Source organism: Sphaeramia orbicularis, chromosome 12 (assembly GCF_902148855.1).
Source record: "Sphaeramia orbicularis chromosome 12, fSphaOr1.1, whole genome shotgun sequence".
NCBI lineage: Eukaryota > Metazoa > Chordata > Actinopteri > Kurtiformes > Apogonidae > Sphaeramia > Sphaeramia orbicularis.
In genome coordinates this window covers 9,447,215-9,472,426 of record NC_043968.1, presented here as the reverse complement: position 1 = coordinate 9,472,426, position 25,212 = coordinate 9,447,215, and the positions used below count along the sequence as shown (strand labels likewise).

The 25,212-nt window shown below is 36.1% G+C and overlaps 1 protein-coding gene across 2 annotated transcripts in view; it reads right to left on the bottom strand.

Annotated features, from left to right (window-relative positions):
• Nucleotides 1-25,212, bottom strand: part of thbs4b (thrombospondin 4b) — a 49,881-nt gene that overhangs the window by 13,564 nt on the left and 11,105 nt on the right. The window contains exons 3-16 of one of the 2 annotated variants that reach the window (XM_030150648.1): nucleotides 24,162-24,412; nucleotides 23,945-24,047; nucleotides 23,705-23,787; nucleotides 23,539-23,590; nucleotides 23,301-23,452; nucleotides 20,238-20,375; nucleotides 12,796-12,873; nucleotides 12,533-12,685; nucleotides 10,365-10,469; nucleotides 10,170-10,277; nucleotides 7,755-7,914; nucleotides 5,669-5,787; nucleotides 5,535-5,587; nucleotides 2,378-2,571 (exon numbers count right to left, since the gene is read on the bottom strand). In XM_030150648.1, the coding sequence (XP_030006508.1) occupies nucleotides 2,378-2,571; nucleotides 5,535-5,587; nucleotides 5,669-5,787; nucleotides 7,755-7,914; nucleotides 10,170-10,277; nucleotides 10,365-10,469; nucleotides 12,533-12,685; nucleotides 12,796-12,873; nucleotides 20,238-20,375; nucleotides 23,301-23,452; nucleotides 23,539-23,590; nucleotides 23,705-23,787; nucleotides 23,945-24,047; nucleotides 24,162-24,412 (1,749 nt within the window). Of the gene's footprint in view, nucleotides 1-2,377; nucleotides 2,572-5,534; nucleotides 5,588-5,668; nucleotides 5,788-7,754; nucleotides 7,915-10,169; nucleotides 10,470-12,532; nucleotides 12,686-12,795; nucleotides 12,874-20,237; nucleotides 20,376-23,300; nucleotides 23,453-23,538; nucleotides 23,591-23,704; nucleotides 23,788-23,944; nucleotides 24,048-24,161; nucleotides 24,413-25,212 lie in introns of both variants that reach the window. The other variant, XM_030150647.1, reaches the window with a different exon arrangement.

The window sequence follows — 25,212 nt, the reverse complement described above, 5'->3', positions numbered from 1 at the left end:
TTCCTGTTCTTGATAAAACTAATCTGCACTAACATGTTTGAGTGTAAATCAGTTAGACTGTTATGAACAGTTTCTTTTAAAAACAAAAATTTTTTTTTTTTTTTTTTTTTGCATATTATCTGAGTAATAGCTAGTATTATAGTATGTTAAAATGTGAGAAAATATCAGTTTAGCAGCATTTAATTTTTTTTTTTTTTTTTTTTATAGTTTTCACACAGTATAACAGTAAATATATGTTTCTTTGCTTCAAAAATTAAACAAATGGTGTTCAGCCTAGTGGACATTTTTGTAACTCCATGATAAATAAGTTCATAAAAACATTTCAATCACTTTTTTTCATGCCAAAAGAGGAATGAAAACACTCAGGGAAAAAAAAATCTTGATTAAGGTTCTCATAATTCATGCATGAAAGGGTTAAAGGAACAGATATTTTTTTTTGTCATATTTCAGCAAAGAAATATACATAAGTGTGCAGAAATATAGAATTTTTGTGGTGCATTTAGGTGGAATTTACAAAATCCAACCCACCTACACTGCACACTTTAATCATCTATCTATCTATCTATCTATCTATCTATCTATCTATCTATTAGGGCTGCACGATTTTGGCAAAAAGAAAAATCCCGATTTTTTCCTCTAAAAACTCGATTTTCGATTTTGATTTTTGGGTAAAACTACAAAAGACAACAGAAGTCAGCATGTCATTTTCGTGAGCAGCCCACAATGCAAGGCACTGCTCTGACCTCAAATCTGTGATGGTATCACGTGATGAACCCACAGAAGTTTATTTTTTCTTAATTAAATCTTTATTGAATGAAGTAGAGTATACAAACAATGTATACAACAAGAAAATAACATAAGTTTGCCAGGGGGAATACGCTATAATACAATGTCCAAATCAGAGCAAATACTTATGTTTTTTATACCTGCCGTTTTGTTTCCAGATTTATCTAACAGCTTTAAATAAAGTTCAACATCTTTCAAAAAATAAATAATATTTGGTTTTGTGTTACAGAACTTACATTTGTGAATGAAAAATTTAGCAAGAGGACAAAATTAATTATTAAAAAAAAAAAATATATATATATATATGTATATATATATATATATATATATATATATATATATATATATATATATATATATGATATTATTTTATTTATTTATTTATTTTTCCCTGGGTATCTGGGCCCACAGAAGTGATACCAGTGTAAGTCAGTGACAGGCATCAGTCGTGCGTGCGTGGACCACGTAATAAGAGTGATCCACATGCGGTTCTGTTTAAACTGGAGGATCTGTGCGTGGAACAGACCGACCCAGGACACACTGGAGGGATTCTATCTGTGGAGCTGGTGGATGTGTGTGGGCACAGGGCTGTCTGGGCTCCTCTGCTGAGGCTGCTGACCCTGAGACCCGGACCCGGTTCGGAAGAAAACAGTACAGTACGGATCTGGGACAACGTAAGATGAGTGATCTGCATGCAGTTATATTTCAGTTGCGGGATCCATGCATGAAGCCACGGCTTACACTGCTATAAGTACTGCGGGCTCATTAACACATTTAAAGTCCGGTCATTACACGGACTTCTGTGACAGACCGCTATCACAGATAGGAGGAGGAGCCTACGGGAGCCCGCAAGCACGCGGCCCAGAGGCACGAGAGAGATGAAATCGATTTTACGATTTCCCTTTTTTAAAAATCGTCCTAATTAAAAAATCCGATTTCGATTTAAAATCGATTAATCGTGCAGCCCTACTATCTATCTATCTATCTATCTATCTATCTATCTATGTCCTCCAATAACACCCTGAGGTTGACATTTTACATTTCAGACTATTTCTATAAAAGGTTAAGACACAATTTGGGCAATATGTACTTGACAATATCTTATCAATATGATATTTAAAGAAATATACATAAGTGTGCAAAAATATCGTTTTAGTGTGTAATTCTAATTATGTGATCCACAGTTATGTACCTTTAATATAACAGTGTCGGGGCGTTGCGAATGTGTTCACTTGACACAACAGCCAGACAATCAGCGCTTCTTCTGCCTGACTTGCATTAAATTGTCACTTGACTCCCATTGACTTCAGCGACAATTTTCACACAAGTTATGTCACAGTTAGTCACGGATTTTGCCGATTAGGTGGAAGCACAAAAATGTACTCTCACCCAGCAAAATGTTATGGCTTCAAGGTTTCTGTACTTGATCTGTGTGGGTGTGAAAACTGAGCCCAAACACATTAGACTGAAAGATTAGAAACGCAAGAGGGAGAGTCTAGTCATTTTCAGACTAAATCATGAAGATTTCAGCGTTAAAACGTTCCCATTCTTCTACATCTGACAGTGCTGTGTATGTTGTAACTGTACCCACTGTTGTCATCGGTCTGGTCTGGGTTCGGCACCAGACGGCAGTTGTCCGGTCCAGGTGGTATAGTGTCTGGGATGCCGTCATTGTCGTCATCGTCGTCGCACTCGTCACCGATCCCATCTTTGTCTGTGTCCAGCTGGGAGCTATTGATCACCAGTGGGCAGTTATCCTTGGTATCCTGGTGACCGTCGCCATCACTACCGGACAAAATATAGTGACGGCATCATTAGTACTGAAAAGTATATGATAGATCAGAGGTGGCAAACTCATTTAGATTCCACATTCAGCCCAATCTGAACCCAAGCGGGCCAGACCAGTAAAATAATAGCATAAATATCCCCCTTCACATGTCCGGTGGGTACGTGAGGTGCTTTACAATCTTAAGGTTGAAAAGTTGAGATTTTCTCTTAGAGGCTCAATTAAATCATTTCATACCACTTGGGATCCATTTTTACGGTATTTCAATTCTTTAAATTTTCCTCAGAATATAGATGATTAAACATCATTGAGAAAGAGGGAAAGGAGAGGAAAGGAGGGAATGAGAAATTATGTGTAGTCTTTTCCTTTCTTCTCTTATTTCTGTGTACTATACTACCTTTTTACTTTTACGATTTGAGTTCCTTTATCATTATTTATGGTTTCTGTTTTTGGTTTTCTTTTATGTTTTTCCTTATTATTTATTTATTTATTGATTGATTTTTTTATTTATTTTTTTTTGGCCTGTGGGTTGGGTGGGTGGGATGGGATGGGTGTTGACAGTCAGATATGTCAATCTTGATTGTGCATTGACTGTTACGAATTGATATGTCTGTCGTGTTCATTGAAAATGTTCAATAAATATAGTTGAAAAAAAAAATAAAAATAATAGCATAAATAAAACGATAAATAATGACAACTCTGATTTTTTCTTTTTGTTTAAAAGGGGTCATATTTTGCTAAACCCACTTTTACTAGTCTTTAGAGTCAAGGTTTGTCAAGGTTAGAATAGTTTTTGATTTTTAATTACAGTTTAGTTTTATTTAGTTTTGACTTTTTTTTTTTTTTTTTCTCTAATTCAGTTAGTTTTAATTCGTTTTTAGAGCAGGTTTGCCAGTTTTTATTAGTTGTCGTTTTTTCTGAATGCTTAGTTTTAGTTTAGTTTTAGTATTAGTTTCAGTTGTTTTCATATATTTTATCTTCCGTGCCATCCTATTCAAAGAAACTAGTGAGGTGCGGATCAGTGGGTTACCCTGGACACTTTATTTTGGGGGTGGGGTTAGGGCGGCTCTGACTGAGCACAGGCACAAACACATGTACAGTATGATGTATAAATTCCCTATAGCTGGGTGGTGGTGGTGGGGGTAATGTAGGTGGGGGTTCGATCCATACACAACATCACTTATGTGAAAACGAAACTTTCCATTCTTTCACCGTTCACCCCGACTTCTATACCTCTGTTATACCGCTGATCTTAGACGAAATTTTCACATGCTCTATCCTATATCAACACTGACAAAGACGAAAACGAAGGGAATTTTATCCATAATTTTTATTCGTTTTAGTTAGTTTTGTAAGCACACAATACACTTTCAGTTAGTTATCACAAAAATGTGTTTTCAATTTTAGCTTTCGTCATTTCGTACGTTTTCGTTAATGATAATAACCTTGAGTTGTTGGTTCATTTATTTGTGTATTTGGACCCTAATAGTTCGTACAGTTTGAATTTGAACCCTCCAGCTGCTGCAAAGCTATCTTTATATTCATTTTGGCAAAAATCAAGTGGATTTCTACAACCTGTTTTAATTCCTGCTTACTTTGTTGCATTTTATAACTAGTTACGTCATAACATTTGCACATGTAAGGTCAAGACTTCCGACGAACATTTCTCCGAATACGATATAATTGTTTGTCAGCAGCAGCGGTTGTAGTGAAAACTGGAAATATGTCCGAACTCGGAGCCGATTACCTAAAATGTTCAGTTATTGGTTGAACTGGACAGAGCAGCACGGTGAACAACCTGGAGGGGGTGGGGCCTGAAGTGGCTCATTTACATTTAAAGGGCCAGCGCTCAAAATGACTTTTCTGATGTCATTACTCAGAAAAAGGGTTGAAGATGGACCTGTGGAGTTGAATTAATGAAGAATTCAGACCCATGTAGAGCATTTACAGTTTATATAGACCACAGGGACATGTTTGAAAATGCATAATTTCATTTAAAAAGGCAAAACATCACTCCTTTAATGCAATAAATAAAATTAAATTACAAAAATATCCATATTTACAAACTGTCCTTTCACAAAAAATGGGAGTAATCTGAACAACCTGGAATTTCTTTATAAAAATACATTTATTCAACAATATTCTGTCTCAGTTTATCATTTATACTTGTTCATTAGAACTTAGATCACAATGGATCTACAAATACACGCAATATTTAGTAACAGGCAGAATATTGGTCAAATTACACTTACTTCTCTCAAGACATTTAAGGTTGTTCATATATGTTCAGGTTAGTTTGTAAATGTAAACATTTTCATGCAATTTCTTTTCTTTTTGCACTAAAATAAAGACAGTTTTGGAGTTGTTATTTATGAGTTTATATTATATTATTTTACTGGTCTGGTCCAGTTGAGATATACGGTCACGGAAAAAATTATTAGACCATCAAAAGTCATCAAAAACAATAGTTATGCAATCAAGTCCTAACTCCTGTGTGTATCATGTGACTAAAACAGACAGAAAAGAAAACATGGAATGAATAAAAGCACTGTTTTTGTCAGTACAATGCCATAGATATTGATGTAAGAACTGAAGTGATGTTGGTTATTATCAAGAAAACATGGAAAATGTCTAGATATCAGCTCTGAAATTAAATCGTTATGAGGTATTGTTGTTGTTACCATTATATTTGTCCAAACAAATGTACCAGGCATTAAAATGAACAAGAAACTGAAGAAAACAAGGGATGGTCTAATAATTTTTTTCACCACTGTATGCGTAACTTGAACTAAAATGATTTTTACACCATCGATTGTTAATATCTTCAGTGTAATATTTGGATTTCACAAATTCAATCCATGGCCCAAAGTGGACCCTTTGACGGCTCGGTTTTGGCCCACGGGCCGCATGTTTGACACCCCTGTGAAAGATTTTCTCAGTGTGCAGGATCTTTAACTGTTACCTGTCTTGGTTGGTGTCACAAGAGTCTCCTACCAGGTCATTGTCAACATCCGACTGAAATGAGAAGAGAAACTCGACTAAAAGGCTGTTTTCACACATGCATCTCCCCGTCTGTCTGTCTGAACAAACGCTGACCTGGTTTGGGTTGGGGATGTCGGGGCAGCTGTCGCAGGCGTCTCCCACGCCGTCACCATCTCGGTCCAACTGGTCTCTGTTCTGGACACGCTGGCAGTTGTCCAGGAAGTTCTTCAAGCCTGCTCTCCAAACAAGCAAGATGTTGTTGTTCAGCAATAGAATAGAACAGAATAGAACAGAATAGAATAGAACAGAATAGAACAGAATAGAATAGAACAGAATAGAATAGAACAGAACAGACGAGAATAGAATAGAATACAATAGAACAGAATAGAATAAAATAGAACAGAACAGACGAGAATAGAACAGAATAGAATAGAACAGAATAGAATACAATAGAACAGAATAGAATAGAACAGAACAGAATAGAATACCTTTATTGTCATTATACATATATACAACGAAATAAAAAGAGACAACTCTCTTGTGGTGCGTCGTGCAAAACAGTTTAAAAGAAAAAAAAGTGTAAATATATATACAGAATAAAAACAAGCATGCCAACCAACCAAAAAATGGTAGAAATACATATATATTGCACTTTTACCCTGACTGAACACTGAGGATATATGTTAAATATATATCCTTATTTGAGGTATTGTTACTGTAATGTGTTCAGTACCCATATTGCATTTGGGTAAAACGCGCTGCTATTATAATAATGATCATAAAAAAGATATGAAAAGTATGCTAAAAGAAAAACTAGAAGCACTCGGAGAGCGCAGACCTCCGCCAAGGCTGATCAGTGGCCCCCCCCGTGGGCCCCCCCACCCCCGATCACCACCAAAGTTTAATCATTTCTTCCTTATCCCATTTCCAACAAACCCTGAAAATTTCATCAAAATCTGTCCATAACTTTTTGAGTTATGTTGCACACTAACGGACAGACAAACAGACAAACAAACCCTGGCAAAAACATAACCTCCTTGGCGGAGGTAATTCTATTTATTGATATAGAGATAGATGCATTTTTTATCATTAAAAACCATGTATTTTTATACCAATCCACATGCCTCTGTTTTCAGTGTAAATCATGTATTTTCCTGTATTTATTTCATCGATCATGTGGATGTTCATACAAGCTCAGAGTAGATTTAAAGGTTATATAAAAACAGAAAAAGCTGAAGAAAAAGTGACTTTTTCAGTAAAATATATCATTAATTGAAGTGTGTCCATCCACTGTCATTGATCCAACTCCATAGGTTTTACGGGTGAATTAGTGTTGTAGAAGATGACGGTGTTTCCACGGTAACTGCGGAGCCTCTGAAGGTCCAAATGGGTCATATCTGACGACCATGAAAAGATGAAAAACTGTATTTTGTACCAATTATTTACATGTGCTGATATAATTAATAGATCAACAAGTATTAAGTATTTTAGATCAGTGGGTGGTTTTGATCCCCAGTGGCTGTTTGGGTCTTTAAGGGTTAATGTCAATGGATATTTTCTAATAAAGGTTATGAAAAAAAAAAAAAAAAGATAAAATAGCTGATCAGTACATGCAGAGAAGAACTGAGTCACCAATATGACTGTGAGTGGTTGTTTACATATCATGCTGTTTTTAATATGACCACTAGGAGGCACTGTAGCATTTTCTATGTGGCTAAACCTCAGTTTTTTCTCCTGTTTTTATTCATCACAAGGAGGCAGCAACAGCACCAGAAATGCATAAAGGTCAAATAGCAGGGATAGAAAAAAAAATATCTTCTCTCCTGTGAAGGTTTGAGGTGTAATCATACTGGAGAATGATCAAAGCTTGTGTTCGCTCTGAGGTCATAATGCTATTGGCTTTTTTCCCCATTTTCCTTTTTTTTTTTTGCTTTTCTGTAACTCATGCTTCAGCAGGCTTTAAAAAAAAACATCCACACCCTTCTTCTGTGCCACCAAACCAGACAGTGATAAATTTCCCCTTTCAGAGATGTGAAAAGCCACAATTAAAAATCTATCTGTATTTTTAATGAGGTTCATTACATTATAAATTCATTTAGCACTTGGTGGAAATGAGAGTGAAAGAGCAGAGTAATAAGGCATAACAGTGAGTGCTTGTTATGTAACGCCGGCGTCAGTGTGATGTCATGTCTCTTCGTACCGTCCCCGTCCATGTCGTCATCGCAGGCGTCCCCTTTGCCGTCGTCGTCGGTGTCCCTCTGGTCAGGGTTCTCCACCATGAGGCAGTTATCGCATGCATCGCCGTGGTTGTCCTTGTCGCTGTTCCTCTGGTCCACGTTGGGCTTTAACCAGCAGTTGTCCTGGAGCAGACAGTGGACAGAACACACCGGCCTCATTTACAGCCTGGATTTTAGGGAGAGTTTGTTTCAAGCTGGCATGTGAATAATAATATAGTTGGTTTTCTATGTATATGAGCATGTGGGACATCAGTAGGGGACAGTGGGTACAGAAACCATGCATTCACCTTTAACTCTTTATAAGGCACTCATAGAAATAGTCTGAAAAACCAAAATTTAACCTTAGTGTGTTATTGGAGGACGTAAGAAGACTTTATTACTTTTGGGAAAATTTTCTACATTTTTTATAGTAATTTAGAAAATCAAGGTGGTAATTAGGGATGTAACGATTACCGGTATAACGATAAACTGTGGTAAAATTGCAGACAGTTAGTATTACCATTTAAATTCTAATTATCATGATAACCGTGTTTGATTACCGCATTTTTAGGGGAGAAAACGCCTATGTAAAGATCTGCTTTTATGTCAAATATTTGAGTATAGTTTTAATTTATTACAATTTTAACTTTATATACCTAATATTTGGAACCAATATTCACTTTTAAAGTCTTTGAAAAGGTTCGTTAAGCATCTTTATGTTATTTATGCAATAAAGTATATACATTTTTCAAATTGGATTTAATTTTTTTTGAGAGTGTTTTCTGGCCTTTTATGTTTTTATAGTAGGTTAAAGTGAAAAAATAATAGACAGATGATATAGATGAAGTTGTGCTGGAAAAAAAGATCCCAAACATGGGTATAGTAAACATTTATGTGTATAGTATATAAAGACAAAATCAAAAGTACTGAAAAATGGCCAAAATAGGCTCAGACCACTAAGGGTTAATATTTGAATGTTTCTGCAACAGAAGGGACATTGTGCCGATTATTTTGTTGTTGTTTTTTTTTTTTCAAAATAGAACTTGGTTAAATTATTTCAGTGTGTGTATTAGTACTTTTTGAACATTTTGAGCACAATTTCAATAATACCACGATAATAATGATAACAATAATAATAATAATAATACAATAATAATGATAACAACTAAAGTCAGATGAATGAAAAAAACAGATGTTGACGGGCATTATAACAAGCGAAGAAGAAGAAGAAACATGTTGCAATATGTGTGGACACACCAGGAAACCCAATCACTTTTTAACTCTTTCATGCATGAATTATCAGAACCTTAATCAAGATTTTTTTTTCCTGAGTGTTTTTATTCCTCTTTAGGCATGAAAAAAACAATGTGATTGTTTTTTTTGTTTTTTTTTATGAACCTATTTTTCATGAAGTTACAAAAATGTCCACTTAGCTGAACACCATGCTTTTAATTTTTGAAGCAAAGAAACGTGCGTTTACTGACATGCTGTGTGAAAACTACGAAATAAAAACATTTTTATCCTCCTGAGACCAAGCAACGCATTTTTGTCTTCTCTAGGGAAAAAAGTTTGACAGTTTTACATAAAAAAATGCAGTCCATTGCAAAGGACATTCCATTAAAATAAATAAATAAAAATAATTTTAAAAAATGTATCTGGAAAAAAAAAAAAAAAACTGTTGCATTATGCAGTTTCCTATCAAGACAATTGTTTAATGGAAAGAAGCTAAAATTTTCACTTTCCTGGGTCTCAGGAGGTTAATGCTGCTAATGTGATATTTTCTCACATTTGAACACACTATAATACTAGTTATTACTCAGATAATATGCAAAAAAAGAAAAAAAAAACATTTTTGTTAAAAAAAAAACCCTGTTAATTACAGTCTAATAACAATTAGCAATTGATTTAGATAAAAGAACAGGAAAGTTACAGTAATGGTATGAATGTCAGTGTATGGGATGATGCATAAGAGTCCACGGTGTTGGTTGATATGGAACTAAAACAACAAAACCCATGAAAATACAAGAGAACAGCTGGAGAAGAACTGTCCACTGTAGTGACCACGATGCATGAAAGGATTAATTTAGTACGAGATAGAGGGGTAATATATAAGAATAATGAATATATCTGTAAATCAACACCATATTTACGTTTGTCGTCGTGTTTATGGAATGACTTCTCGTGTCATCTTGCGATAATAAATAAACAAATCATTACTTTTGTGATTTAATGGAAAAACCGACATTATGCACTTCTGTTTTTTCAACACTTAGTAAATATCGGTAAAGTTTTGCTCAGATGTCCAATGGAAAAGTGACTACTGTCTTGTAATGTGAGTGTGTGTGGAAATGATCAAAAATAGTCACTTGTCCGATAAAGGCTTAAACCTCTGAACCAACCTGCTCGTTTAGAATCCCATCACCATCTGCATCATTATCACAAGCGTCTCCATGACCGTCCCTGTCTGCATCCTCTTGACCAGAGTTAGGAACAAAGATGCAGTTATCCTGTGGAAATAGGAGGTTGCACAGAATGAAAGAGGCCGGTCTCCATTTAAAAAACTTGTACTCGTTAACAGTTGGCACCTCCGTTACCTTTCTACAGGTTGGATCCTTGCATTTGAGTTTCTCATCTGGGTATCCATCAATGTCAGTATCCTTCCCGCACAGGTATCCATTACCAGCCCAACCAATTCCACACTGGGAAGATGGGAAACAAGTCAGAAAGTCAAGTGTCTATATGAGCTACTGTCCTGCAACCAAAGAATTAATTTTAAAAAACATCCAGATAAGCAAATCTTAGATAATTAAGATGCTTAAAATAATGCACAAACTATGCAAACCCTTTTCCAATGCACAACAAGGACAAAAAAATTACCCCAAACATATTTAATTTGTTTTTGCATGCATGGCTAAAATAAAAATAAATGATTTGCAGACATCAGAAACAAGATATATAATGAATACTTGGAATATTGAATGATTTACTTTAAAAATATTACAAAGAAACCCTGAGACTGGAAATGAATATGGGTCACTCCGCAGCCAAGTTGTGTCTTAGAACTATAGTCACAAAAAAGTGCCTTTTAATCAAAAAATAAGAAAGGAATGATGAAAAAAACATCTGCGATGGCAAAGAAAAGTGAGCATAATGTCAGTGTTTTTCAACCTTGGGGTCGGGACCCCACATGGGGTCGCCTGGAATTCATATGGGGTTGCCTGAAATTTCTAGTAATTAATAAAAAAATAAAAAAAAGACAAAAAAAAAAACTTACTAAAGTGGCAAAGTTTCATTGTAAAAGGATCAATGTTATTCCAATGCAAACTTTGGTGCTGCTGGTGGATATCCACCCCAGGTGAGCCTCTAAATAAGACCCTCTTTCCTCCTCATTTCAGTTTAACCCCTTGAACACTGGTTTCAGATGTTTGTGGTGCAAGATTTTATCAGTTTGAGAAAGAACAGACTGTACCACACAACTTAAAAAGGGGATTGGGAACAGTTAATGCAGTGTTTCTTAACCTTAGGTTTGGGACCCCACTGGAATTCAAATGGGATCGCCTGAAATTTCTAGTAATTGATAAAAAAAGTTTTAAAAATTAAAATTTACTAATAAAAATTTACATTATTTAACCTAAATGTCATGTAAAATTAACGTATATTTGCAACATATAGCAAACTATAACATGATCAAAAAGAAATTAATTTTAGCAAAAAAAATTTCTCCATTTTGAATGTCTGGGGTCGCCAGAAGTTTGTGATGTTAAAATGGGGTCATGAACCAAAAAAGGTTGGGAACCACTGGTGTAGGTTCTCATTTGCATAGGTCATCATTCTTCTTGTTTAGTTCTTCTCGGTTCAACTGGACTGGTTTAGCTCTTTTGAAAACGTTTTGTCTCTCATCCAAGATGTTGGTGCTTATATTTGTAGTGATAGTATATCCACTGTTCATACTTGTGTTTGTAGTAGTATTAACTGTCATGGACATTTGTTCTGGTTGTTGGTGGTTGTGCCAGCACCAGCTGATCTACGTTTTGACAGCTCTAGTTCAGTTATCTGATCATCAACTGCATCCATGTGTGCCCCCCCCCCCCCAAGGGAAGGCTGTTCCATACACCCTGTGTGTTTAGTGTGTAACCCAGTGGTTGTCACCCTTGGGGTTGAGACCCCTCGTGGGGTCACCTGGAATTCAAATGGGGTTGCCTGAAATTTCTAGCAATCGATAACAAAAAAAAAAAAAACACAAAAAAACCCCACAAAAAAAAATATTAATAAAAATCTATGGTGAGTTGACAGAGACAATCCCAACCCATAACAGACATGACAAACTGAGTGTGAAACTGCAGCACTGTGGTTCTGTTTATCTGTCAAATGTTCATTGTGGTCGGTTTTAGATGCTGCAGCTCTTTCATAATTCATAGTTTCAGTTCTTGTTTGTTCAGTATTAATTGTCCTCCTTGTAAATCACAGCTGGACTGACTGTACATATCCTGACCAAGGGAAATCCAATTCTCCCTTTGTGCAGTAATCTACACCTGGATTTACTGCCTCTGTCCATAATAATATACATTATATAGACTAAATGTCCTCTAAAATTAATGTTTATTTACAACATAGTATAGCAAACTATTACATGATCAAAAACTAATTAATTTTAGCAAAAAACATGTCTCTGTTTTCAATGTCTGGGGTTGCCAGAAATATGTGATGTTAAAATGGGGTCACGAACCAAAAAAGGTTGGGAACCACTGGTGGAACCTCTTACCTGGCAGGTGACAGACCCGTCTCTCTCCACAGTGCACTGGGCGTTGACGTCGCAGGGGTTGGTGAGACTGTTGCTACAGCTGATCTCAGGTTTACATCCCTTCACCTGATCTCCTGTGAAGCCCGTCTTACAGCTGCCGCAGTGGTACGAACCCTGTGCATGCAGAAAGAAGCTGGTCACGAGCGCCTCTGGACAGAAATTAATGATCCACAAACATCAAGCATTCATCCCACATCAGTCCACAGATTATGTGTCAGTCTTACCATAGAGTTGTGACAAATTGAATTTGAAGTACAGCCTCCGTTGTCTGGTCCTTTGCATTCATCAATGTCGTCACAGACCTAAGTTGTGCAATATGTTAGAAGTATGTTACATGAGATATTTAAACACATTTTCCAACTTTATCGCTTAAGATTTCATTGTTAGAATAGTTAAGAATTTTTTTTCACTCTGTATAAAAACTAATTTGCACTATGTAAAATACTCTGACCAATATGCACTACAATAACATATACATAAACATATTTGTGTCTTTAATAGACCGGATCCCTGTACACATCCACTCACTGTATACAACTAAAGTTTGCACTCTGCACATCAGGGCTCTCAAACTCATTTTCTTTCAGGGGCCACATTTAGCCCGATTTGATCTCAACTGGGCTGGACCAGTAAAATAATAGCATCATAACCAATAAATAATCACAACTCTAAATTTTTCTGTTTGTTTAAGTACAAAAAATCTTATTAAATTATGAAAATACTTACTTTTATAAACTATCCAAACAAAAAAGATGTGAATAACCTTAAAAAACTGAAATTTATTAAGAAAAATAAGTGTAATTTATCAATATTATACCTCGATTTATCATTTATACATGTGCATTATGGATTGAATCTACAAAGACACAACACTTTTCTTTAGACATTTCAGGTTGTTCATATTTGTTCCGGTTATTCACGTTTTATTGTTACAGGATAGTTTGTACATGTAAATATTTTCATAATTTAATGTTATTTTTTGCACTAAAACAAAGACAAAAATTTGAAGTTGTCATTATTTATAGACATAATGTAATATTTTTTTTTGCATCAAAGCAAGAAGAAAATCTGGAGTCAGTCTTTTTTGTTGGTTATTCTGCTGTTATTATTTGACAGTAGATCATATTGGTCTGTATGTGGAACCTGAACTAAAATGAGTTCCACAGCCTTGACTGTGGAATTTTTGCACTTTGTAAATTTGTCCCACGGGCCGGGTTGGAACGTTTGGCGGATCGCATTTGGCCCCCAGGCCGCATGTTTGAGACCCCAGCTGTACATATTACAAATCCACTGTCATTCTCATCCCATTGTTGTCCTTGTCTCTGGTTGAATGTTTATCTATATTAGGTCTATGTTCAACTGTGATTGGGTTCATATTGTTTTGGGTTTATGTCGAAACGTGTGCAAAGAAAAACCGAGGCCAAATTCCTTGTATGTGTTCACATACTTGGACAATAAAGCTGATTCTGATTCTGATTCTGAATAATATCAACCCATGAAGTCCCCAAGTTACTTTTGTGGCAGTTCCCAAATAAAATTTTCTCTCTTTCTAACCTTTCTTAAGTGATTTATCACCATTTATTGTTATATTATCCTCTGTATTTTGCATTTTTCAATGAAAATCAGGTATTTTCCTAAATTTAATTCACTCATCATGTACTTTAATCATCATGGTGAGATTACAATTGATGGTTATTATCTCAAAAACAGAGAAAACCTAAAAAAAAGTGATTTTTTTCAGCAAAATATATACATAACTGAACATAAACCAAGTGTCTCCATCCACTGTCATTGAGCCAACTCCATAGGTTTCACTGGTGAATCAAAGTTGTCGAAGATGACGGTGTTTCCACTGTAACTACAGAGCCTCTGAACGTCCAAATGGGTCATATCTGATGACCATGACAAGATGACAAACTGCATTTTACACCAATTATTTACATGTATTGATATAATTAGTTGATCAACAGGTATTAAATAGTTTACATCAGTCGACGGTCTTGGTCGATGGTGGATGTTTGGGTCTTTATGGGTTAATGTCCATTATTTATCAATTATAAACCATTCACAACCAGTTTTATCATTAGTTTAAGTCATAATTCTAATAAATGTTAAATGTGCCCATGATGACACACTGACGTTATACACATTCATTCATTATTTTACATTTTCATGAGTATTTATATTATATATGACAATAATAGGATTATTGAAAGACTTAACTTTTCTCAGCATAACAAGATACACTATGTAATAACTATAAGAACTTTTCTTTTAATTATGAGATAAGGGGAATGATTTTTCTGCAGTGAACGGAATGCGTTGCCATATTTATTACCTATTATTACACTGTGAATATGAAAATGCATGCTATATTTAATTCACTGATCATGTAGATGTTCATAAAAGCTCAGATTAAAACTGAGGGTTTTTATGTCAGAAACAGAGAAAACTGAAGAAAAAGTGATTTTTTTTAGCAAAATATATCATTAACTGAACATAAACCAAGTGTCTCCTTCCGCTGTCATTTATCAAACTCCATAGGTTTTACTGGTGATTCAATGTTGTAGAAGATGACAGTGTTTCCATGGTAACTATGGAGCCTATGAACATCCAAATGGGTCATATCTGATGACCATGAAAAGACGACAAACTGTATTTTACACCAATTATTTACATGTATTGATAAGATTAATGGATCAACAGTTATTAAACAGTTTAGATCAGAAGATGGTTTTGGTCATTGGTGGATGTTTGCGTCTTTATGGGTTAATACTTTGGAAAGCTATCGCTGCAAAGTGATTCAAGACAAATGAAAGAAGGCAGAAGATAAATCAAATACATAATCACAGTAAGTTGCTTCCCACCAATTTGCATCTTAGCTAAGTGTGCAAGCTGCCTCATTTAATTACTGTGTAATGTAGTGTTAGCTTATTGAATGATTAAAGGGACAGGACATGAGGAGACAAACTGTCGTTCCTGACAATAAACTATATGAGAGAAGCAGGCAACATACAGCTATGTACATAATAAAGCTACTAATATATATCTGGTTTAAGCCTATGAAGTTACATTAACATGATTAATGTTAGCTGTGGTTCATTTACTGCAACAGTAGATGTTAGATACTGAAAAGAACATACACATCATTGTATTAACAGTGCTGTGGTATAAAGAAATGAAGTGGAAAGGCTATATCATATGATATCAGTCACTGTTTACCTATGGGCACAGATCTGTTTGGCATTAGAGCATGTGTTGTGTGTCTGCTTTGGTCTTGATCATGACTTTAGGTCAGGGGTCTCAAACATGCGACCCAGGGGCCAAATGCGGCCCGCCAAAGGTTCCAACCCGGCCTGTGGGATGAAAGTGCAAAAATTCCACAGTCAAGGCTGTGGAACTCATTTTACTAAAGCTTCCACATACAGACCAATATGATCTACAGTCAAATAATAACAGCAGAAGAACCGACAAAAAATAATGACTTCATATTTTCTTCTCGGTTTGATGTGAAAAAAATAATATTACATGATGCCTATAGTTAAATAATGACAACTTCAAATTTTTTGTCCTTGTTTTAGAGCAAAAAATAACATTAAATTATGAAAATATTTACATTTACAAACTATCCTGTAACAATAAAATGTGAATAACCTGAACAAATATGAACAACCTGAAATGTCTAAAGAAAATGAGGCACAATTTTAACTATTTTCTGCCTGTTACTAAGTGTTTAGCGTCTTTGCAGATCCGATCCATAATGCACATGTAGAAGTGACAAGTTGAGGCAGAATATTGTTAAAACTGCACTGAATTTTCTTAAGAAATGTCAGTTTTTTCAGGTTATTCACTTCTTTTTTCTTGGATAGTTTATAAAAGTAAGTATTTTCATAATTTAATGGAGTTTTTTTGCATTGAAACAAAGACAAAAACATGGAGTTGTCGTTATTTATAGGTTATTATGTTATTATTTTGCTGGTCTGGCCCACTGGAGATCCAATCGGGCTGAATGTGGCCCCTGAAAGAAAATTAGTTCGAGACCCCTGCTTTAAGTGGTTTTAACTACAACACTCGTCCAAAACCATTGACCCATAAAGACCAAATGCTACTTTTGTGTCAGTTCCAAAATGAATTTTTCTCTCTATTTAACCTTTCTTAATTGATTTATCATAATTTATTCTAACATTATCCTCTGTATTTTGCATTTTTTTAGTGTAAACCGTCTTTTTTCTTATACTTAATTTCCTATATTCAATTAAGATCTTCATAAAAACTTAGAGTAAATTTGAAGGTTATTATATAAGAATAGAGAAAACTGAAGAAAAAGGGACTTTATCAGCAAATCTATCATTAACTGAACATAAAATAAGTGTCCCCATCCACTGTCACTGATCCAACTCCTTGGGTTTTACTGGTAAATTAATGTTGTAGAAGATGACGGTGTTTCCACGGTAACTACGGAGCCTCTGAATGTCCAAATGGGTCATATCTGATGACCATGAAAAGATAATAAACTGCATTTTACACCAATTATTTACATGTATTGATAGGATTAGTGGATCAACAGGTATTAAACATTTTATCAGAACATGATTTGGGTTGCCAGACGGTGTTTGGGTCATCATGCATTAATATGACTCTTTACATCTGCTCCATTCATTTACATTGACACAATTCATCATCCTTATATGTGCTGCTAAAATATTTCCATATCGTAGAATAAACACTGTCATAATCTCATTGTAATGTGATTAGGGGTGTTAGAAAATATTGGTTCTGCAATATATCACAATATTTCATTTCACAATACTGTATCAATATTAAAAAGTACTGTATCAGCATTTTTAGGTATTTATTCAAATGCAGATATTGTGGAGGTTAATTTTTAATTTTTTTGTTTTTCTTTTTTGTTTATATTTTATTTATTATTATTTAACACTAATGGTTATTTGAATCGTCCTAAAAGCACTTTTTACTGTCTGAAAGGCAGATGGTAGTTCCTTTGTTGGGACAAAAATAATATTATGATGTTAGTTCTAAACTAATAGAATATGAACATTTGAACAGGATCTTAAACTGTAATGTCTGTAAAACATAATTTCAATTTGAACACAGGAACATTTTGTGATATAGCATTAGATCCTGTTCCGATCAAATAAAAATGTGTTTAGTATTTGTACATATTTCAGGTGTAATTCAATTCTTCCGGGAAATAATCATTAAAAAAAAGAAACAAACAAAAAATTGCCTTTTCAACAGTATCATGATATATCGTATCGTGATCCTAGTATCGTGATTTGTATTGTATCGCCAGATTCTTGCCAATACACAGCCCTAAATGTGATCATATAAGACCATCATTTCACAAGAAAATGTAATTGTAAATGTAAAAAGCTGAATCCAAATCATCTTTTGCAGTTAAGTTCTTTTTTTTTTAATCCTTAGATGCATAACTGGGTCAAAAATGATGACGGTGTTTCCATGTTCACTACGAAGCCTCTGAACGTCAAAACTATTCAAATAATGTATAAAGCAAAGAATAACTTACTGCCGGGCAATATTCAAGAAATATTTTGTGAAAGAGAGGGAGTCTATGATGTACGGGGAAAATTTAATTTAAAGATTCATAAAGTACGCACTAGGTTAAAAAGTTTCTGTATCACCATCTGTGGAGTAAAAATGTGGAACAAATTGTGTGTGGAGATAAAACAAATATCAAACATAATTCAGCTTACAAAAAGATATAAAGAACTGATTCTTACAGTATTTAATAATGACAGTGAGGCCTGTTTGCTTATGGATAATGTTGTACTGATAAATCTGCTGTAATTACTGAGGAAAACTGTTGAATTGTTGAGTCTGTTTGTATGACTGTACTGTCATGATCATTTAGTTGTGTATAATTCAGTTACTGCATCATGTATTTGTTGTGGTTTGATGCCAATATTAGGAAAATTTTATTGTTTGATTCTTGTATTAAGTTAGTGATAAAGGTGTGAAAGCAGTGAGGGGTTGGATCAAATAAGTTTATACTTCTTCCTAGTCCTTTTGCAAAATTCAGACTTGTATGTACTGGAAGATAGATTCTGTTCCTTTAAATGTTATTTTATCCATCCATCCATTATCTGCCACTTCATCTGGGGATGGGTCGCAGGGGTAACAGTCTAAGCAGGGATGCCCAGACTTCCCTCTCCCCAGACTCCTCCTCCAGCTCTTCCGGGGGGACCTCGAGGCGTTCCCAGGCCAGCCGAGAGACATAGTCTCTCCAGCGTGTCCTGGGTCTTCCCTGAGGTCTCCTCCTGGTGGGACATACCTGGAACACCTCCCCAGGGAGGCGGCCAAGAGGCATCCGAAACAGATGCCCGATCCACCTCAGCTGGCCCCTCTGGATGTGGAGGAGCAGCGGCTCTACTCCGAGCTCCTCCCTGGTGACTGAGCTCCTCACCCTATCCCTAAGGGTGCGCCCAGCCACCCTACGGAGGAAGCTCATTTCGGCCGCTTGTATCCGGGATCTTGTCCTTTCGGTCATGACCCAAAGCTCATGACCACAGGTTATATTGTTTTTGTCTTAATTTGCTTCGGTTTTTTTTATTTTGTTTCTTTGCATGTTCTAAATAAATAAATAAATTAAAAAAAAATGTCCAAATGGGTCATATCTGATGGCCATGAAAAGACAACAAACTGCATTTTACACCAATTATTTACATGTGGATCAACAGGGATTAAACATTTTATATCAATTGCTGCAGTGGTGATTTCTCACAGACTGCAAGGGAAGCCCGGCTTCCCCTAAAATTATGAAAATTAAATGGTCAAATATGTTCGGTTGTGTTGACATTTCATTGACTCCAAATGTGTAAGAACATGTTCATCTCACAGACGAGTTCGTTCAGAATCAGTTTTATCACAAATCAGTGGACTGGATGTTGTTCACTTCTCCATTCCCGTGTCTGTGTTTTCTCATTCGATCTCTGCTCAGTGCATTTGTCCGTAGACGCTCAGCGTCCATGCACTTCAATGGGACTGAGTGGAACAGGTTTTTCATTGCCTCAAAACTGGACGGTAATTGGATAAATGCCACGATGTTGTCCCGCCCCCGGATGCTCTGCGTCTCTGGGGGTGAATGGAGCTGTGGGCGGAGCTCGGCCGGACTGGACGCTCAGCTTCCATGTGCTGATTGGAGGATCGGTCGAAAGGCTGAATCCCGTTTGATTGACAGCTATTTTGTGATCTACTCCTTCACTTGACAGAGTTCAGTTTAATACCATCACGCATTCTGCTGTGAAACTGAGAGAGAAACCACTACAAAATTATTTGTTCATTTCTTGCTCTGTAAATAAAACACACTCATTGTACTTCCTTGTTTCAATTTAACATAATTTCAACGTTTTCTTGTTTACTTGGTATGATAAGGACACTGACCATTTTCTTAAAAAGGAATGGAGGGCCGAATTTATGTTTAAATGACTTGACTTTTTTTTGGATGTGAGCCAACAATGAGCTTCCCCTGTCTGAAAGACGAGCAGCCGCCACTGAGTAGCTGGTTTTCGTCTTCATAGATGTTTGGGTCTTTATGGGTTAATTCCACTACATTAAGCCCTGCTGAAGGCAATTCAAGTATTCCAGATGTTTTCTTTTCCCTTTGATTTCATTATTTGTCTTTTACCTGTTTGTTGGTCTGTGCAAACAGAACGCCCACTCCCTCCACTGCCAGGCCAGTGTAGCCCAGTGGACAGGCATCACAGCGGAAGCCCGGGGCCGTGTTCACACACTTCACTCCAGGGAAGCAGGGGTTAAACTGGCACTGAAGAAAACAAGACATGAGCTCAGATGAAGCTGCAAAATGTATGTGGTTCTCTCAGGGCTTCAACCCCCCCACCCCCACCAAAAGCTTTTAGGTTTGATGACACTTTTGCTCATGCAAAAAAAAAAAAAAAAAAAGAATGCTGAAGGGGCCGGTCCTTAGAAAAAGGGGTCACTGCAAACGCAAAAAGACAGGCAGTCTAACACACACACACACACACACACACACACACACAGCCGCATCCTGCTATTCCTTCGAGGACCTCCGCTAATGTTATTTAACTCCTCTGAAATTACTGAGCTGAACCTCAGTCTCATAAAGGTACTGGTTTCTGTAAAGTGCCTTTGGATCCCCTGTGCATGACTGCACTGTAAGCCTGGACTTTGTTTTTACTAAAATGCTTTAATGACAATGCACTTAAATGATTTCAGTTTTATTCCATTACTATAAAATGTTCAGTATATTCTACTAATTTGCAGACATAGTCGAAAGTATGAAAAAGTTTCAGTTGAATGGATTTAAATCACTAAGTTTTAGTCATGACCACACCTTTTTATCTCCACATTGCATTGTGGGTATTGGGCATGTAGTTGTAAATGTGTTCTTCTTCTGTGCAGGGGTTCAGCGGGGTTGGGCTGTTAGTGTTCATTTGGACTGAATGTGTGTATGTCAGTGTTTATTGTCCTTTTTGTGTTTGTTTTTGTATTTTTGTAGAGCTGCACCATGAGTCAGAGCCTGAGGAAGAACTATGGATTTACTGTTCATCTAGGATAGTTATGTTGCAATATAAGTTATTAAGCCTTACCAAACTAAAAGTACTTCCTGTGTTGACAAAGTGCAGTGAGCTAACTTCCTGCCTAACTTCCATCAATGTTACAATATATTAATTCAAATAATTATACAAAGCAATTTATATTGCAGAAGATTTTAGTTACAATCAACTTGGAATTGAGTCCAATGAACTGATGATATTAAGTCTAATGATTATACAAAGCAAATGACATTGCAACAGATTTTAAGTTAAATGAACTTGGCATTTAGTGTGTTGTACTTAAAATATCAATTCCATTCAAATCAAGCATTTAAGTTTAATACACTCAAGTTTTCATTACTTACATTTTTTAAGGCAACCGGTTACCTCAGAATTTTTAAGTAAACTCAACTTATCCGGTCTTACAGTGTAGATCTTACTTCTAATAAAATCAGTGTGTAATATTTCTTATATCTACATTAACCTGCATTAATTGAATTTATTTGTCCTCAGCGTGAAGTTGAGAAGACCATAACAAATAACTAATATTGGCACCTAAGTACATTCTCATTTAACTGGTTTGCCTGCAGGATAGAAGCACTTTTGTGTAAATTATATAAAATCCATGAGCAACCGCCTCAGGCTCACAGTTACCTTCTGTGAACTGAACACAATAATTGTCCTTTACCAGTGCCCTCCCACTGCTATTAATAATGTAGCTTGTCTTACATAAATTATATTGCAAATGGAAGTAAAACAACAGAGACACTGTGATTCCCTAAACCAGAGGATCTGCTATGGATGGTTTGAATAGTTGAAACCAGACTTTGTTTCCATTATTATTATTATTATTATTATTATTATTGTTATTATTATTATTATTGTTTGTTTTTTTAAATTTATTTTTATTGTTTATTTTATGTACATTACAAAATAAGACAAACATAGGGGACATATGGGATACATTGACTACAATAAACCTTGTGACTAACAATTGTTTTTAGTAATGTGATGTTGAGATGAAAATTGTCCATTTCTGCCATTTATCATGACTCTGTTCTTCTTCAGTCCTCAGTCTACGGGTCAGAATCTCCATCTCAAATATTCCATTCACAGTTTGTATTCAGTCGTTAGTCGTAGGTGGTTCTAATCGACACCATTTTTTTGGTAATAGCCTTTTTACAGGCTGCTAATAGTATTTTAAACAAATATCTATCATTTTTTTCTTACACTATTACCAATAATACATCCAAAATACATCACCAAACATGTTTTAGGAATTGCATAACCCTAATAATAATCTTAACAATTGTTGAATATACATCATCCCAGAATGATGCAAGTTTAGGACACAACCAAAAGACATGTGCATGATTTACACTGATATCTCCACATTCTATTATTATTATTATTATTATTATTTTTTTTTTTTTTCAAGTATAAGTTTTTTCAAGTAAAACATGGAACAGTTGTAAATGATTGTGCTTAAATAAAAATTATGTGCTGTGTTATATGTATTAACTCTGCACTATGTATAGCAGTGATCATAATGTCACATGATAAATACCAGAACATTTCTGTGTAAGTAAAAAGACAGCAACTTGATTAAATTTACACCATAAATTTGATTACATCTCATGTATTTTTCTTCCAGCCTTAAATGAAATCTGATTTCTGCCTTTCCTATTGTATCACTCCATACTATCCTCATATTGACAAAATGTGAACACAGCAACGTCATATTATCTATTCATTTTCTGCATGTGATTTTATGTTGCACATGGAATCTTTCATACAGAAAAGATAAGATAGGACTTTATTTATCCCATCATGGGGAAATTTCACAGTTAACAACAACAAAAATACCACTATCAAGTGCAGAGAAAAAGACAGGTAGAAAAAAACCCCACAAACGAGTGGAAAAAATGAAAATATAAAGAGAAAAATGAGAAATTTGGTATTTATATAAATAAAGAACTAGAAATAAAAACAAAATATTATTTACATTTTTACATCATCATATCTGCACATGTACAGGATGTGATGTGGGGGGTGAGGGCACCTATAAATCTAAGTCTAAATGGTAAAATATGAATGACAGTGCAATGTAGAAAAAGCTGCAGGTCTTATATTTATCATATGGGATACTGTGAAACAAACACACTTAGTCTTACCTCATCCACATCATCACAGTTAAAACCATCTCCAGTATATCCATCAGGACACGGTGCACACTCGACTCCATTCACCGTCTCTATGCACATATCGTCACGGAAACAGACACCTGGCCCACACCTTGGCTTCACCTCCTCAGTACCACCCAAACCTTTACACAACGCAATAAAAACATCTCTGAAAGTTATGCCATATAAAAATAAAATGAAAATATTCTGTTGTTGGAGATCATCTTACCACAGGCCTGACATTCTGAGATGGTGTTTCTTAGAAATGAGGTTTCTTTGACCTGAAAAGGGTCATATATAAACAAGTTTATATGCAGTCAGGGAAACAGTTAGGGAGGTCAGTGGGGAGGAAATAGGGATTAAGTGGTCCCAGAGGAACTGTTAGTGGGTTTTACCTGTTGAATAAGGACGTCTTTCAGTTCATTTATCACTTTGGTTAACTCCAACATTTGATTGGACAGCTGCTTCGTGTTGACCCCTAAAAGAAAGGGGCTGTTATGTGTTAAACTGAGGCAGTGGTGGGGGCTTCTCCAAGCCTGCTCTCTGTAAAACACTGACTGTTGTTTTCCAGCCAAAGACTGTTTATCTAGGAAACATTTGTCTATCTCCTCGGACTCCCACTGAGAGAATCTTACCCAGAGTTTGAACAGCATCTCTTTGTTGGAAATGGCAGTCCTGTATGGATGCAACATTCTCAAAAGTGTCGCCAACGACCAGCTTGAGCTCCTCTAAACTCTCCTGTGAATAAAACAGGTCAGAGTTATCAGCCGAGCCGTTTGGAAACCTCCAGCTCAGTCATTGGAACAGCAGTGTATTTACTATTGTATGGAAATTATGAAAAGGATGCTTCACCTGCTCCCTGGCTTGCATCGTCTTTAGCTCAATTATACCGTAGCCTGCTGGCAAACCCTGGAACACAGCGGGCAGATCCCTGAGTGTCTCCACCAGCCTGCAGTCCAGATGCAGCTCCACCCCCCCTGGCCCCTGCTGCTGCAGACCCCTCAGGTGAAACAACAGTTTGTGCATCTGGCCATCTGCCAGCACCAGGTTGTTGAAGGTTACAGAGCTCATCCTCTTGTCACTCCGCAGATAACGCAACACCGCTACGAGAAGCAGCGGAGGGGAGAGAAGAAGGGGGAGGTACAAGTGGAATCAGTGGATGAGATAACTGTTTTTTGTTTTTGTTTTTTTTTTATTTTACAGTAGTCAGCAGCAGCGTATTTCCCCTTCATCTCTCCATTTATTCTGGATAACTTCAGACCTCACTGTGATCACCTTGCCATCCATCTGGCGTCAGCAAAATAAGTTGTAAAAACAAATGTATTCGCATCTAAAATCAAGGAGTACGGACCGCAGCTCAACAGTGAAGCCCATGTGGAAATATGAAGTGTAATACCACTAGGGATGGGAATCAATAAGAATTTAACAATTCTGATTCCATTATCAATTTTGCTTATCGATCAAATTCCTTATTGATTCTCATTGGGTGAGAGAATAAAAGAGTACAAACGGGTGTGTTTGCATTTACTGTATTTTATATTTCCATCTCTGCACAGAAAATATAACATATACAGTATGTATGAATTATAAGAACAGATGATGCTGGGCCCTGTTCGGGGGGGGGGGGGGGGGGGGGGCACCGCACAGTGAAAGTGAAACTTAAGATGCTTTACTAATTCATCCATGTCTCCCATTGTTGTGCATCTAATTTCCTTTCCCCTCCCTTCAGAAACTTTTATTTGAGGGGGCAGGACGTTTGTTGCCCGCAGCGGAACTGGCCTGGTGTTCACTCTGCCGCTAGATTCACAAGCGTCGCTAAGTAGCGTATCAAATACGTGACATTCCTGTAAATGAATCCCATGCCGTGGACAAATGTTTGAGCATGTTGGAGGGATTCCACCCT